We start from the raw sequence: 14492 nt of genomic DNA on the forward strand, positions 1-14492 counted from the left end.
GAACGGAAACCGGGAATGGGAATGGGAACGGGAACCGGAACGGGGAGTGGGGAACGGGAACGGGAGCGGGAACGGGAAACGGGAACGGGAACCGGAACGGGCACCGAGAGCGGCACCGACCCCATCCCCGAACCCCGCCCTGACCCCGGCCCGGCCCCGCCGCTGCCTCCCGGCGCTCCCCCGCCCGGCCCGGGACAGCCGCGAGCGGCACAGAGGGAGGGAGGGAGGGAGGAGGGGACGGGGATCACCCCCAGCCCGGGATCCCCGCGGCTGCCCCGCCCCGGCCCCCGCCACCGCCACCGCCTGTCCTCGGTGTCCCCTCGGTGTCCCCGCACTTCCCCTTCCCGCTGCTCCGGGACCTTCCCCGCCCGGCCCGGGGGAAGGCTGCTGTCCGTCGGAGCTTTCCCGGGGGTTTGTGACAGTCGGAGCTTTTCCCGGGGGTCTCGGGTGTCCCCGGTTCCCCCTGGCTCCCCTTTACCGGGTCGAAAGCAAAGCGGGAGCGCTGTGGGAGCCTGGCCAGGCTGGGATGGGGCTGTTCTGCTGCCAGCCTCTCCTCTCCCCAAAAATCCCCTGTCTGGAGGCGATGGGGCCCCAGGTGGGCACAGGGGCTCTGTTCAGTGCCCGTGGGGGTCTCCCCTTTCCCTTCCCTTTCATTTGGGACAGGAAAGGCTCCAGCTCTGTCTCCCTGCCCTGTGCTGGGTGTTTGGGCTGGGGGCACAGGGCAGTGTTTGGTGGAGGCTGTTCCTGATCGGGGTGGGTGCTCAGATCGGGGGCACAGGGCAGTGTTTGGTGGAGGCAGTTCCTGATTGGGGTGGGTGCTCAGATCGGGGGCACAGGGCAGTGTTTGGTGGAGGCTGTTCCTTGCTCAGGCTTTGTTTCCATCCCAGACAGTGCTGGCTGTGCAGGGATGCTCAGGGACGGTGCTGGACCCACATTCCCTCTGGGTGAGGATCCCCAGCCCTGCCCAGTGCCAGCAGAGCACYTGGGAACAGCTTTAGGGTGGTTTTCACTCCTGCACGGCTCCTTGGGACCCTTCACGGGTGTGGATGCTTCCAGAGAGTTCAGAGAAGCTCTCTCAGTGTGTGAATCCCAAATTTGGGGCACATTCCATAACCACACTGCTTACAGCAAACAGATGTGACTGTGAGGAGATTCACATTTAACTGGGCTTTATAAACCTTCCCAAGGAGATCCCTCCCTGTGAACAATGAAGATCCTGGACCCGGGCTAACTCCTGCAAACCCTCCTGGATCTGGAGCAGATGCTGAGCTTCTCCAGAGGGAATTTCTCCAGTCACACACAGCTCCTGCCTGGCAGCAGAGGAAGCTCCCAACCCTTGTGTGAGTAACTCTGGGATGTGGATTTTGCTCTGAGCTTTTATTTATGGCTGAGGGGTCAGTGCAGCCCCTCCTGTGCTGGGGGAGCTGCTGGACTGAGGAGCTGTGTCCTGTCCCTGCTCCCAGGGAACCTTTCCCTTTGCCTCAGAAATGGGAGCTGTGATGGGAATGGCTGAGCACAGAGATGTCTCTGACCCCTGAACCCGCAGCTTTTTCTCTGCAGAGCTGAGATAATGCTGCTCTGTGTCCAGGATGCTCTGAAATTTCAGAATATTGTCTGTTGTGGTATAAAGGAGTGTTGCTGTGCAGTGCAGATGTTGGATCTCTGTGAGGTTTTGGGATAAAGAGAAACATCCCAGTGAGCAGCTCTCAGTTCAGCTCAAACCTTTTTGTTTCATTTCATGTTTTTGTAGCCTATTTTTAAATTTTGAACTGCATTACAAAAATGATGAAGTTGGGAAGAAAAACCCAAACTTGTTCTGAAGTGAAGGCAATCAAATCTCTATAGTGATGCTGAGGTGAGGGAGCTCTGCCTGCTCAGCACTGAAATTGGAGCATCTGGGGCTTTTTATTTTGCATATTGCCCAGGAATGTGCAAAGGGAGCTCCTGGGATGAATTTTTATATGGCAACTGAGCCAAAATATTCCTGGAAAGCAGCGGTGTGCTGTAAGTGCCTGGTTTTCAGTCTGGGCCTGTTTCTGTGTGGGGAAAATGTGGCTGTTGGTTCAAAAAACAGGGAAAAGAGGCAGTGCTCTAACAAGGTCAGACAGATTTGTTTATTCATGCTTGAGGTGTCCTGGAGAAAGTCTATAGTAAAGCAACAAGGTCATTCCTAAAACACTTAAGCTATGGCTGGGCTCTCACTGCTTATTAATTACCCTAATTAGTATTTAAAAGGATCTCTCGGAGGTGAAAGCAGTGTTAGCTGAGAAGCCTGGARACCATGGAGAATTTTGGGGCCCCCCAGAGCCTGGGATAAAGGCAGAGCTGTAAAAGTGGAGAGTGACAGCCCTGAGCTGACTTTCCTCACATCGCCCCGTGCTGAGCTTTGATAATAAAAAGATTAAAAATAGGGAGGRTTAACGTGCCAAACTGTGATTGTTGGTCCTGTGGAGATGGAACGGGACAGTGGGCATTGTAGGGATAGTTTACTCCTGCGTGCAGACCTGGAGGAGCTGTGTTGGTTTGCTGTGGGATTTCTGTAGCAGGGTTTGTAAAGGTTTTGTTCCCATGAGCAGCAATTTGACACTGAATTGTTGACAAGGTCTTTSCCTTAATCCAGATGAAGACATCAGGTTTTCATAGGGAAGTCTTTGGCATCACCTGACCTTAGCATGACTGGCAAAAATCATTAGTGTTGGTAATGCTGTCATTGCTAAATCCTCTMAATTGGAATAGCAGCAAATAACGTGGAGTGGGAATTGGCAGCTTGCACSGTGATGGATTGCTTGTCATCTCCTCCTGGGCACGATGTGTTTTGAAATGGATAAACGCTGTCAGGGCCCAGCCTAATCCTGAGGAATGCAAGACAAAAGGAAGTTGGTTAAAAAAAGATCCTTTCCCTTTGGAGGCTGTCAGTGGCTCCACCTCTGACTGTGCTGCTCCTTTATTGCTCTGGAGGTGACTCCTCTTCCAGCTGCATGGAGGGAACTCTTCTGAAGCTTACAGGGATTTTGAGGTCTGAAAATAGTCCTTTAAAAGCATCTCTCTTCTGATTTGAGCATCTCCCCAAAGGAAGCAGCAAAGTTTGGGTAGTGGGAGAAGCCCAGAGTGTGGGCTGGATCCCCTCTGTGTGCCCCACTGATGTGAAATATTCCCATAAATGATTGAAATGTTGAATTGGGGATGTGTGGCTGTCAGATGGCTCAGTGCTGATGGCCCCAGCTGGCTGAGTGTGCCTGGGATGGGTGGATTGCTCTGATGGAGCTCTCTGTGCCTGCAGGTGCCCGAGAGCCGAGCCATGCTGGGCCGGAGGACGCGGCCGCCCCCGGAGCAGCCGTGCCAGGAGGCCGTGCCCCTGCGGACACGGGCAGCCAGGGACACTGATGTCAGCCTGGAGGTGTTCAGTGGCTCCACACCCGAGATCAAAGCGAGCCGCAGCAGAGCCCAGCAGATGAGAGACAGGAAAGGGCGCAAGGCCGAGCTCAAAGACTCCAACGGCCGCGAGGCAGAGAGCATCACCTTCATCTCTGGCACGGCAGAGGCTCCCCCAAACCAGAGCTTTTGCTGCTCCTCTCTGTCCCAGGCCTGGAACACGTACAAGGCTGTTTTCTGTTGTATAGTGACGTGTGGGGGCTGCTTCCAGGACTGCAGTGTGTGCATTCCCCATGCGGGGCCTGCCGAGACCTCCACGGATGATGGCAAGAACGGAGACTACAACGGGAGGCTCCCMAACAGCCCCATCAGCACCTCTCCTGCCGAGAAGAACGGCAACCCCATCAAAAAATCCAGCATGGGCAGCAGCTTCAGTTACCCCGATGTGAAGCTGAAGGGCATCCCTGTTTACCCCAACAGGAGCCCCAACCACCACGTGGAATCGGATTCCTGCTGCAAGGAGCTGCTGGAGAAGCCCTTCAGGAACAGCATGGAAAAGCCACCACTCCCCAGCAGCCACCGCAGCTCGGAGGAGTATTATTCCTTCCACGAGTCCGACGTGGACATCAGCGAGCTCAACGGCTCCATGTCCAGCAGGCAGATCGACGTGCTGATCTTCAAGAAGCTGACGGAGCTGTTCAGCGTGCACCAGATCGACGAGCTGGCCAAGTGCACCTCAGACACCGTWTTCCTGGAGAAAACCAACAAGATCTCGGACCTGATCAACAGCATCACTCAGGACTACAACCTGGATGAGCAGGATGCTGAGTGCAGGCTGGTGCGGGGCATCATCCGCATCAGCACCCGCAAGAGCAGGGTCCGGCCCCACATCTCCATCCAGCCCAGCCAGAGCCACCAGGAGAAATCCAGCCGGGCCACCGCGCCCGACAGCGGCAACGAGACCATGCTGGAGACCGTGGTCACCAGCCAGGACGGTGTGTGGGGTCCCTGGGGGCTGTGGGAGGGTTGGGGTGTCAAAACCCCGGGATTGGCACTGCAGAGGGGCTGAGGCTGCTCTGTGCCCAGGAGGGGATTGTTCTCCTGGGATGTGGGAGGGCAGCTCTGCTTCTCACCCTTTCCCTGCACTGAGGTTTGTGCTGAGCAATGGAAGGGTTTGTGCTGCTGCTGCTGCTGCTGCTGATTGTGCCTTTGCTCCTCTGAGGGAGGCAGAAAATCCGTGAGTCAAACTGAACTGGTAGGACCAGACAAGCTGCTTGTGCCAGGGGATGTCCAGTCACTCAGCTGCTCTCTCCCACGTGCTGCTGTGCTGTGCCACCCTCAGACTGCAATGACAGGGTGTCCTCAAAGCCCAGAGCTCCTCCACACCACGAACATCCCAGCACACAGGAGGAAGGGCAGTTCCACACCACCAGTGCCTCCTGCCTCYTCCTCCTTGTGGGAGCAGCCTCAAGTGCCTCAGCTCCACAACAGTTTGTGACAGAGTTTGTAGAGTGTGAAGGGCACGGAGACATCCAGAAGCAGCAGGGAAAGCACGTGGGTGTTGTGCTTCAGATCAGCAGAGAGGCTGCTCCTGGTATTTAGGGACACACAGCTCAAACTGCTCAAACTGTGGGAAGGATCAGCYCCTGAGGTGCTCCCTGACAGGGACCTTTGCTGCTGAGTCACCTTTCCTGTCACCCTTTACATCACCCTTTCCTGTCTCATTGCAGAACTGGCCGTGCAGATATCGGAGGAGACGCCGGCAGATGTGCTGGCCAGGAACATGAGGAGGCACAGCAGTGCAGGTAATGACTGACCTGGCATGGCTGGGGCTGTGAGGGGGATCACTGAACCCTCCCTGTCCGTATTCTCACCCTGCACAAAGGCTGAGCTGACCCTGCTCCTCAGATTCCCCTCAGTTCTCCTGGGTTTGCAGAGTGATGGAGCTCGGACAGCTCCCTGGGCTGGGGGATCTTTCTGAAATCCARGAGCAGCACATTCCCTGTCCTTGCACAGGGCCTGCTCTGAGAGCTTTCAGCCTCCAGGTGCCTGACAAAGTTTGGGGCTGTATTTGGGGTGTGCCTGCCGGAGGTCACAGCTGGGTGAGACTGGGAACAAAAGGAACTGTGCAAAAGGGAAGCAGGCAAGAGTGACGGGCTGGGATCCTCCCCAAGAGCAGCCAGCACAAGTTTCCTCCTGCTGACAGCAGCTCTGTCCTGGAGATGGCTGCACTGCAGGCAGGGCTGTTCCTGCCATGGGCTTTGTGTGCCTTTCTCCTCCCTAATGGTACACAAAGGTTTTTGTGGCAGCTCCTTCCCCTCTGCAGTTGCTGGTCTAACAGCACTCTGTTCTCTTTCCTCCCCAGGCTCTCCAGCAAGCAGAGATTCCTCTTTCCAGGACACAGAGACTGACTCTTCGGGGGCCCCTCTGCTCCAGGTGTACTGTTAAAACCTGGGAGCAGGGAGCATCCCGGGCTTTGCTGCAGCCACAGTGCTCCTCCTTCATATGGAGTGTGCTGTGCCATGGGCTTGTTYTCTCCACAGTCTCCCCTGATCCTTTTTGAAGCCAAATTCCTCCTGCTGAGTATTTCACTGGATATTTTGGTTTTTATGGACAATCAAGGAAGCAAACTGCGGAGCTGATGAACACAGGAGGTGGAATGTGTGCCCAGGGAGGAGAAGATGGACAAGGAAGTAGCAGATGATTTGTGCCTCTGTGGTTTCTGTAAATCCCATTTAGCTCCAGAAGCTCAGTGGCTCAGCCCTTTCCCTGCTTTGGGGATCTGTTGGACAGTTCCTGCTCCTGCATTGCCTCAGTGACCTCGGGTAGGGGATGAGTGCCCGGTGTCTGTGCTGGTGCTGGTGCTGAGCTGCAGGCTGACATCCTGCTCCCTGGGGACCCCAAGCTCTGTTTAAAGGGACCCCAATCTCTAAAGGGACCCCAATCTCTGTTTAAAGGGACCCCAATCTCTATTTAAAGTGCTGGCTTGGTCCCACACACCCAAAATCTTCTACCCATGGTGTTTTCAGTAGCCAGATCTGCCTTTCCCTGCTGTCCCTTGGTGTCATCTCCTGCTGCCTTGTGAGAAGGTTCAGGTTTATGGGTTCATTTAATTTTTGGTCTCTTGGCTCATTTGCTGAGCCAGTGCCAGTTGTGGGGGTGGGATGGCTGCACAGCTGCCCCTGTGCCCCTGAGCAGACCATGGGCATCAGCTCTGCCAAGCCCTCTGTTTGCCCTGGGAGAGCCTGGAACCAGGATTGTGGCAGGTGAGGGAAATGCTTGATTCACTCCTAACTTTTTGTACTTCAGACCTGGGCTGTTTGACTGTTCTGCTGGAAAATCCTTTAAAAGTGGTTTCCTTGGAAAGAAAAGGCATCTGCAGAGGGTTTGTGAGGCACTGCAGGTCCTTTCCTTTCCTTTCCAGCAGGAGATGGGGCAGTGCCATCCCAGGGCACGGTGCCAGGTGACCTTGAGGGCTGCAGCAGGAGGAAGCTGCATCTGTGCAGTTGCCACTTGGTTGTTTATCACAAAGTAAACACGTGAAGCCATGGGACTTGTTTGTACATTTGGGTGCCCTTGGACGTGAATAGAAAACACTCTGTTGAATTTACCAGTCACAGGATAAACACACCCACTGGATTTTGGGGAGAGGGAAACCCAAACAGGTCCCAGGCTTTGGTGGGGATCATGGTTTTGTGCCTCAGTTGGACTGGGATGTGCCTTATTTGGATTGAAATGTGCCTTAATTGAGCTGAAATGTGCCTTAATTGARCTGAAATGTGCYTTAATTGAACTGAAATGCGCTTTAGCTGAATTGAAATGTGCCTTTATTTTCAGCCTGTGACTGCTCTTCAGAGGTTTGGGAAAGGGGGGAAGGATTTCATTTCTCTCAAGGGCTTCTTTAAAAGGCCAAACCCCTTTGAAATGGACAGTTCAGTCCTGGTAGAGCCTGGCTTTGTAAAGCACTGGCTTTTTTTCAGAGGTGCTTCCAGAAATCAGGGACATTACTGAGACCACACCTGGAGATGCTGACAGAGATATTTTGAAGATAAAGGGAAGAGGTTGAGCCTTGGATTTGGCTTCCCCTCCCTGCTCTGTGTTTAAAGCTGTTGGCTTTTGAGAAATGGAGTTTACACAAGGAAAGGACTTGAAGCAAGGCCAGGCTGGGACTCCCAGGGGAGCTGTGTGAGGTCACCTCCTTTTGAGAGGGACCYGCTTGGCTTCTGCTTCTGCTTCTCCGTGGGTTTGTCCTTTGTTGTTTGGACAATTCCTCAGAGCACTCAGGTGTCCCCTGGGTCACACTGACACAGCTCTGGGGCTGTGCTTTGCAGACAAAGCCTGAGCTGGACTGGCAAAGAGCTGCAGTCTCTGCTCCAGAGCAAATCCACATTTTTCATGTCTGGGTATGAAGAGTGAGCGTGTGCAGATTAAACTGAACAAGCAAAGCCCCAAAYCCCCAAACCTCACTAAGAGGAAAGCTCTCAACTCGATGGTCCCCAAAGCTGGTTCACCTGTGGTGTCTTATGGGATTCTTTTGCACTCATTGGCCTTAAATGTTCTGGTTTGGTGTTTTTTATAAAATAAAAGTTGTGCTCTTTACCTGTGCTGTGACTTTTACATTCCTGTTTTCATCAGCTTGGGGATCCTGGGGTGGGGCTGCACAGTGTGGCTGATTCCTRCTGTCGATATTCTCATCCATTTGGAAGCTCCAGGGGATCCCGAATGTCAGGCTGTTGTCTGGATGCAAATGGAGCCTCTGGGGAAATGCAGGGAACCTGGACCTTCCCTGAGCACTGATCTGGAACTGAGCTCTGCAAAACCTGAGCCYGGGGGCAGAATTTCCACGCTGTCCCTGTGATGTCAGCAGCTCCAGGTAGGAAATGTGGCATTTCCCAATGGTGGGGCAGGATCAGCTTCTGACCTGTGACTTGAAGGAACAGTTTTGCCCTTTCCCATTCCAGAGCAGAGCCCAGGATAACCTGCAGGGCTCCATTCCTGGCTGCAGGGCTGGCTGGGGGCTCTGGGGGGGTTCACTCTGGTGCACAGGACCAGGATGTGTTTCCTGGGAGGATTTCAGAGCCACGAGCAGCTAAATGCTGCCTTCTSTGSGCTGGGAAGGGTCTCTGGAGATGTTTTTATGTCTGGAGCYCTCAGAGCTGCTGGCTGGAGCCTGACAGGCACTTTTGCTGCATTCCATGGGTTTCCTTGCTCACATCCACAGAGTGAATCCAGGGGGTTTTTGTCTGCAGAATGTTGTGTTTGCTGTGGATTAAGCTGTCTTGGCTCTTGCTGGAGTGGTTTTTGCTCTGAGCATTAGTGCTGAGWGTTCTGCCCAAGTGCAGATCTCACAAACACGAAAGCCTTTACCTGGACCTGTTCTCTCTCACAGGTTCTTCCTTCTGGGAGCCTGACTCAGCACRCAGCTTTTCCTGAAGACATTCTTTGTTTTATTTGGTTTTGCCAGGCTTTGTGGGTTCTGTGGCCTCAGAGGGATCCCTGTCCTGCCCAGCCCAAGCCATCCCTCCCATGGGATGGAGTGAAGGGAGCTCAGGRCTCTGCAGGGAATGGTGCACGAGTGTTACAGAAATTCCTCTTCACATCCACACCCTGAGTGCTGGATGATTTATTTCAGTGTGGCTCAGACATTAGGAAGCAGATGGATGAACCCCAATTCCTCACAGCCTGGTCCTTGCAGTGACAGAGCAGCTGAGGCTCCTCCTAAAACTCCACAGGAACATCCAATCCTCGCTATTTCTGTCTCCCTCCTTGGGGTTTTGCTGTTCCATCGCTCTTCCCAAAGCAGTCCTGCAGTCTGGGATATTTCCYAAATGCTCTGAGCTGCAATATTCATTAATAAAAGCTAAGCCAGGAGCTGCTGTTAGGAAAAAAAAACCCAAAGGACTGGGGAAAACTTTCCTGTTGTGCTGCAAGCCTTGCTTTTGCAGGAGGTTGGGATGTCCCTGGGCAGGTGAGGACGGAGCTCCAGGCTGTGCCCTCCTGCTGGTGGCAGCACAGCCACAGCTTCTGCAGGTGGCCAGGGCAGGTGTGGAAAGGCAAAAGGACATTGGTGACCTGGCACTGTCCAAGTGCTCTGCTGGGGCTCCAGGATGTGCCTGTGGGGATGGATCCAGCGCTGCTGCTGTGCTCAGCCTTGCCCTGCCTCGGGCACAGGGACAGTGCCACCCTCTGTGGGACTCTGAGGGGGTTTTGCACTCCCAAAGCCGTGAGCAGCTCGGAGCCAGCAGGGTTTGTCTGGGGAAGCAAAGGCTGCTCCCGATTCCCCTGGCCAGGGCAGTGTGGCAGGGGGTGTTTGCAGAGATGAGGCCGTCACTGAAACACCTTCTGTTCCGCTGCCGAGGGGGTGAAGTCCAGGGGCAGCTCTGGGATCACTTCACAAACACAGCCCCGGGCATTGACCTCTTTTGTGGGGTCAGGCCAGCAGGGATGGCCCCGTTCTCCCAGCGCTGTTTGCCTTTGCCTTCATCTCCCAAAATGACACTCCTTCCCCCAAAAACCCTGTCCCAGCTCCCCTGGGGGTTCCTAACGCTGCCTTTTCTCCATTTTCTCTCAGCTGCCACAGGAACTGGCAAATTTGGGATTTCCCACTTGTYACCCCAAACACTGTGGCTCCCACCAGCCACGAGCCTGTGGAGCACAGAGGAGCAGCAGGATTTTGGGAGCACTGAGGGAGCTGCCAGGTGAGGCTCAGGGCTCTGCTGTGGATACAGGGCTGGGAGGAAACGGGGAAAGAACAAAGGCCCAGGCTGGTTTGGGGTGGTGCCCTGGACTCTGCTGGTTTGGGGTGGTGCCCTGGACTCTGCTGGTTTGGGGTGGTGCCCTGGACTCTGCTGGTTTGGGGTGGTGCCTGTCTGTGCTTGTCCCGAGGAGGGGCAGGAGGGATGGGGATCCTGTGCAGTGCAGGGCCTGGCCCCGCTGCTCCAGCTCCTCCAGCACTGGCAGAGCTCAGAATGGTGAGAGGTGGAGCTCMTTCACACCCCAGAGCAGCTCAGCCCTCCCAGCTCACCAGTCCCACAACCCACAGGGAGTGCAGACAGGCAGGCAGCTCATTCCGGGGCTAAAACCTTCAAATTCAGCAGTTTGGCTTTTTTCACAAAACCAGATCCTGCTTTTTTATCAGGGCCACAGCAGGGACAGGCAGGGGTGTGTAGGGTGAATGTAAGTGTGTGTAGGGTGAATGCAGGGGTGTGTAGGGTGAATGCAGTGTGTGTAGGGTGAAGGCAGTGTGTGTGTAGGGTGAAGGCAGGGGTGTGTAGGGTGAGTGCAGGGGTGTGTAGGGTGAATGCAGGCGGGTGTAGGGTGAATGCAGGGGTGTGTAGGGTGAATGTAGGTGTGTGTAGGGTGAAGGCAGTGTGTGTGTAGGGTGAATGCAGGGGTGTGTAGGGTGATTTGGAAGACAAATGGGGCAGAAGATCCGGGCCAGAGCACTCCAGAGGCAGCTGCCCCAGTCTGGTCCTTGCTCACCCTCAGGTCACTGCTCCTTTTTGCCCCCAAGAGCCTGTAGAATGGGAGACTTCGTGCAAACAGAGCTCTACTGCTCAAAAACCAACCCCACCACGGCAGGTGCTGCTCCAGGCCGGACTTTGCCCAAGCAGGATTTTCAGCCGTTGGGGAGGAGGTGGAAATGTTTGGGGGATGCAGAAGGGAGCAKCAGAGCAGCAGGGAGCTGGGACAGAGCCCAGGATTTCCTGACACTCTCCTTGTCACCTGGGGCAAGGGTGGCTTCCTGCTGTGCTGCTCCGTGGAGAACAGAGCCTGGASYMACCAGCCTGGGTCAGGCCTGAGGGYTTAGGCTGGGAGTGGGGCTCAGCAGGGCCCAGAGCAGCACTCAGCTCCCACTGTCTGTTCTGAGGTGGGGACAGAGCCTCAGGGCAGAGCTGGGAGGGTGAGAGGTGTCCAGAGAGAACTGCAGAGAGCACGGCCATGGCAGCACCCTGAGAGCCCCTCCTTCTCCCTCCCAGCCCAAATCCCAAATCCCASACCYCAAATCCCTCCTGCCACAGAAACCACACTGCCCACAGACATTCCACTGCTTTTCCTTTATGTTGCACTGCAGTTTGAACAAAGATACGAACATGCAGAGTGATGCCATTGTCAGCAGGAGCTCGTGGCCAGCGGGGAGAGGCTCCTGGAAAAGAGGCAGGAACCTCCCAGCAGGAACAGCACCCCCAGAGCCCCCCAATCCCTGTCCCACCACAGCCACAGCCTCTCCAGCCTCTCCTTGCTCCAGGACAGCAGCTCAAACTCTCCCTGGAATGCTCCAGATGTCCCACTTCTGGCACAACCAGGAGCAGCAGCAAGGAGAAGCAGGCTCTGTCTCTACTGCAATAGCTGGGATTTTAAACTGCTGTTTGCACTTCCCAAGGAGGCAGAAAAATAATGATTTTACCAAACAAGCTGACCCTTGTTTTCACAGGAGAGCAGGAGGGGTAGAACTCAGGAGTAGCTGAGTGGCAAAGAGAGGATGAAGAGCTCTGAGCAGCCCAGGGGAACGAAGCAATACCTTCAGGATTTATCCCAAAAYCTCTCAGCCCCAAGACCCTTTAGTGCTCTAAGCCCTCCTTCTCTCCTCTCTGCCCTTTGGGAATTGTGGCAGATGGCTCTGCTGGAGCTGCTGTGGCTGCTCTGGCCCTGCTTTTTGCTCCCCAGGACACTGAGGTGACTCTGCTCAGCTGCCTCCACAGCAAGCTCGGGTGGGGGACACTGCAGGTTTGACTTGCCCRAGGTGAGGAATATCCAACCATACACATCCTGCCCCATTTATGGGCTGACTGAAACGGGGGGAGAAGGGGAGAGCTCAGTTGAATTTAGCCTTTGAAAAGTCCATTTCTGGATGCTGTTCCATGAACCTGCAAGGAAAACAAAGACAAGAGTTTGGGTGAGTCAGCAGAGCCTCTGTTTGGGGAGGGAAGGATTTCTGCTTCCTGCACTGTGGAGATTTGCTGCAACCCCACATCATCCATAGCAGGGAGGGTTCTGTTGAGCTCCTTGGGACACATTTCCTGCACTACAAACACCTTTTCTGGGGTCAGTGGGAGCAGCATTCCTGCCAGACTAGCAGGTCAGCAAGTCCAGACACACGGSAGTTATTAATTATCAAACACACACACGGGARTTATTAATTATCAAACACACACCCTTGAACTGCTCCCTCTGGGATGGACACGTAGCAGCCACAACACTGCTGGTGGGGCAGAGGGGAGATGGGGAGGGCAGATTGGGATGGRATATGGGGATATGGGGAATCTCCCAAAGCTTTCCCAGTAAAAACTCAGGGATGACATGACCAGAGGAATATGGAAATGATTTCAAATGTCCTGCAGTCCCAGCAGAGGGAATCACAGAATGGTTTGGGATGGAAGAGACCTTAAAGATCATCTTGTTCCAACCCCGTGCCATGGGCAGGGGCACCTTCCAGGGACTGTATGGGCTCAGGAAGTTCTGAGAGCAGTGCCTGGGGCACACAGAGACTCTTCCCAAGGGACACAAAACATCACAGCCCTGTGGAGGAGTCACACACAGAGTGCACRTGAGGGCAGGATGATCCTCTCTGTGTCCCCACCTCAGGGTTTTCCCACAGCATTCCCACTTTACACTTCCAGAGCCATCTGTGCTGTGAGGATCAGTCCCTGTTTGCAGCCAGGAGAGCTCTGCTGGCAGAGATCAGCACCCACAGCTCTCACAGAGTCTCCTTTGCCCTGGACAAAGTCTAAACTYCCTCTGCACCTTTTGCAGCCCAACTTTGAGCACGGAACAAGTGTCCCTGCCAGCAGGGTGGACTCCCAGGAGCAGAGGGTGCTGYCCCTTGCCCTGCTCACCAGGCAGCAGGGAAGCCTGGCCTCTGCTCTGCTCACACCCCACACAGCTTCAGAGAAGCTTCTGGCACTGAGATAAACGGGAAGTGAGGAGTCAGCTCAGCCACACCAATCCTTCAGCTGCAGATAAGRTGTGGGGCTGAAGAAGCTGCGTGACCCAGAAGCCAGAATTGCCTCCACACCTTCCCAAGTGGCCTTGGGAGCTCCAGCAGTCATTTCCCTGCCAGTGCATTCATACCAAACAGGGCAATAAAGCCATAAAAGTGGCTTGGGGACAACTGTCTGGGGGCAAGTGGAGGGAGGGGAGATCAGCTGGGCCACCAAGGCAGATTAGAACCAATCAAGACCAAGTTAAAGTTCAGCAGAGATGGCACCTCCAGKCCTAAAGGTGCCTTCTGGACTTGCAATCAGCAGATTGAGACAATTCCAGAGCTGAGCTATTCCCAGATTTTCCCGTTAGGCTTTCTACCCCCACAGGCTTTGATAACATTGGTGGTTGGCCAACACCACAGAGACTGTGCAGATGTGAGCACGGGTAGGACCCAAGGCCAAACTGCTCTCTGGTCACTGATTTGTGCCAGAGAGAAAAAGAAATGCTTGGAAAGGCAAAACCATGCAAAGGAACAAGCTGCACCCACTTTTTCAAAATATCTTGCTTCTTCTGTTCATCAGAGGTGGGCAGGCCCATGGATTTCTGTCGTTGGTCATACATCATCTTCTCCACCATGCTGCGAGTTTCGCTGTCCAGGTCTGACAACTGAAAGCAAAATCCAAATTGGAACAACTCTGGGCTCAAGTGAGGTCATTTCTGAGCAGGCTCTGGCCCATAAAACAGAAGGATTCTTACCTTTGAGTTCTCTGGATTAATTTTCTTGGTGTTGATTTCTGGGTCTGTGGAAACCAGTTTGTTCCACCATTCCATCTTATTGATCTACAGGATGAAGAAGAAAAAATAGTTTATTTCTCTTGGACTTGCTTGAGGGTTTTTAAGTCACTGGAAAAAGAAGCTGGAATTGAACTTTATTTGACAGTTTTTAARTATCAGTAAAATCTGTACATGGATAAAGGGTACTTTCATTTCAAACTACTTCAGGCAGCCTAAATTTTCACAGCTGGGACGTGTGGGAGAATGTCAAATGTTCTGTTTGGCATTGGACATAAATGGGATTACAACAAACCACCAGGAGAGGCCCAGAGGGGACACAACAAGAGACACAGGAGGGTCTGTCCCTGGATTTTCATGTCACTAACAAATGTCAAGACACACCATTATTCCACTAAAGGACA

General features: G+C 54.1%; 2 protein-coding genes across 3 annotated transcripts in view; one reads left to right on the forward strand and one right to left on the reverse strand.

Annotated features, from left to right (window-relative positions):
- The first annotated feature begins 240 nt into the window (after nt 1–240).
- On the forward strand, nt 241–7971 carry KDF1 (keratinocyte differentiation factor 1). Of its 2 annotated transcripts, none has more exons than XM_057387725.1 (5): nt 241–411; nt 1188–1340; nt 3281–4367; nt 5103–5177; nt 5738–7971. In XM_057387725.1, exons 3-5 carry the CDS (start codon nt 3299–3301, stop codon nt 5818–5820), a joined length of 1227 nt encoding a protein of 408 aa, XP_057243708.1. In that variant the 5' UTR covers nt 241–411; nt 1188–1340; nt 3281–3298; the 3' UTR covers nt 5821–7971. The 2 variants fall into 2 exon arrangements, with proteins under 2 accessions (XP_057243708.1, XP_057243707.1); XM_057387724.1 differs by lacking the exon at nt 241–411 and adding an exon at nt 578–944.
- A 3439-nt stretch (nt 7972–11410) lies between these two features.
- Nucleotides 11411–14492, reverse strand: part of NUDC (nuclear distribution C, dynein complex regulator) — an 8460-nt gene continuing 5378 nt past the window's right edge. The window contains exons 7-9 of the mRNA XM_057387728.1: nt 14053–14136; nt 13844–13962; nt 11411–12239 (exon numbers count right to left, since the gene is read on the reverse strand). Of these exons, the coding sequence (XP_057243711.1) occupies nt 12188–12239; nt 13844–13962; nt 14053–14136 (255 nt within the window). The 3' untranslated portion in view covers nt 11411–12187. The remainder of the gene's footprint in view (nt 12240–13843; nt 13963–14052; nt 14137–14492) is intronic.

This window comes from Malurus melanocephalus, unplaced genomic scaffold (genome assembly GCF_030028575.1).
Source record: "Malurus melanocephalus ecotype Western Australia unplaced genomic scaffold, MMel_1.1 scaffold_1326, whole genome shotgun sequence".
NCBI lineage: Eukaryota > Metazoa > Chordata > Aves > Passeriformes > Maluridae > Malurus > Malurus melanocephalus.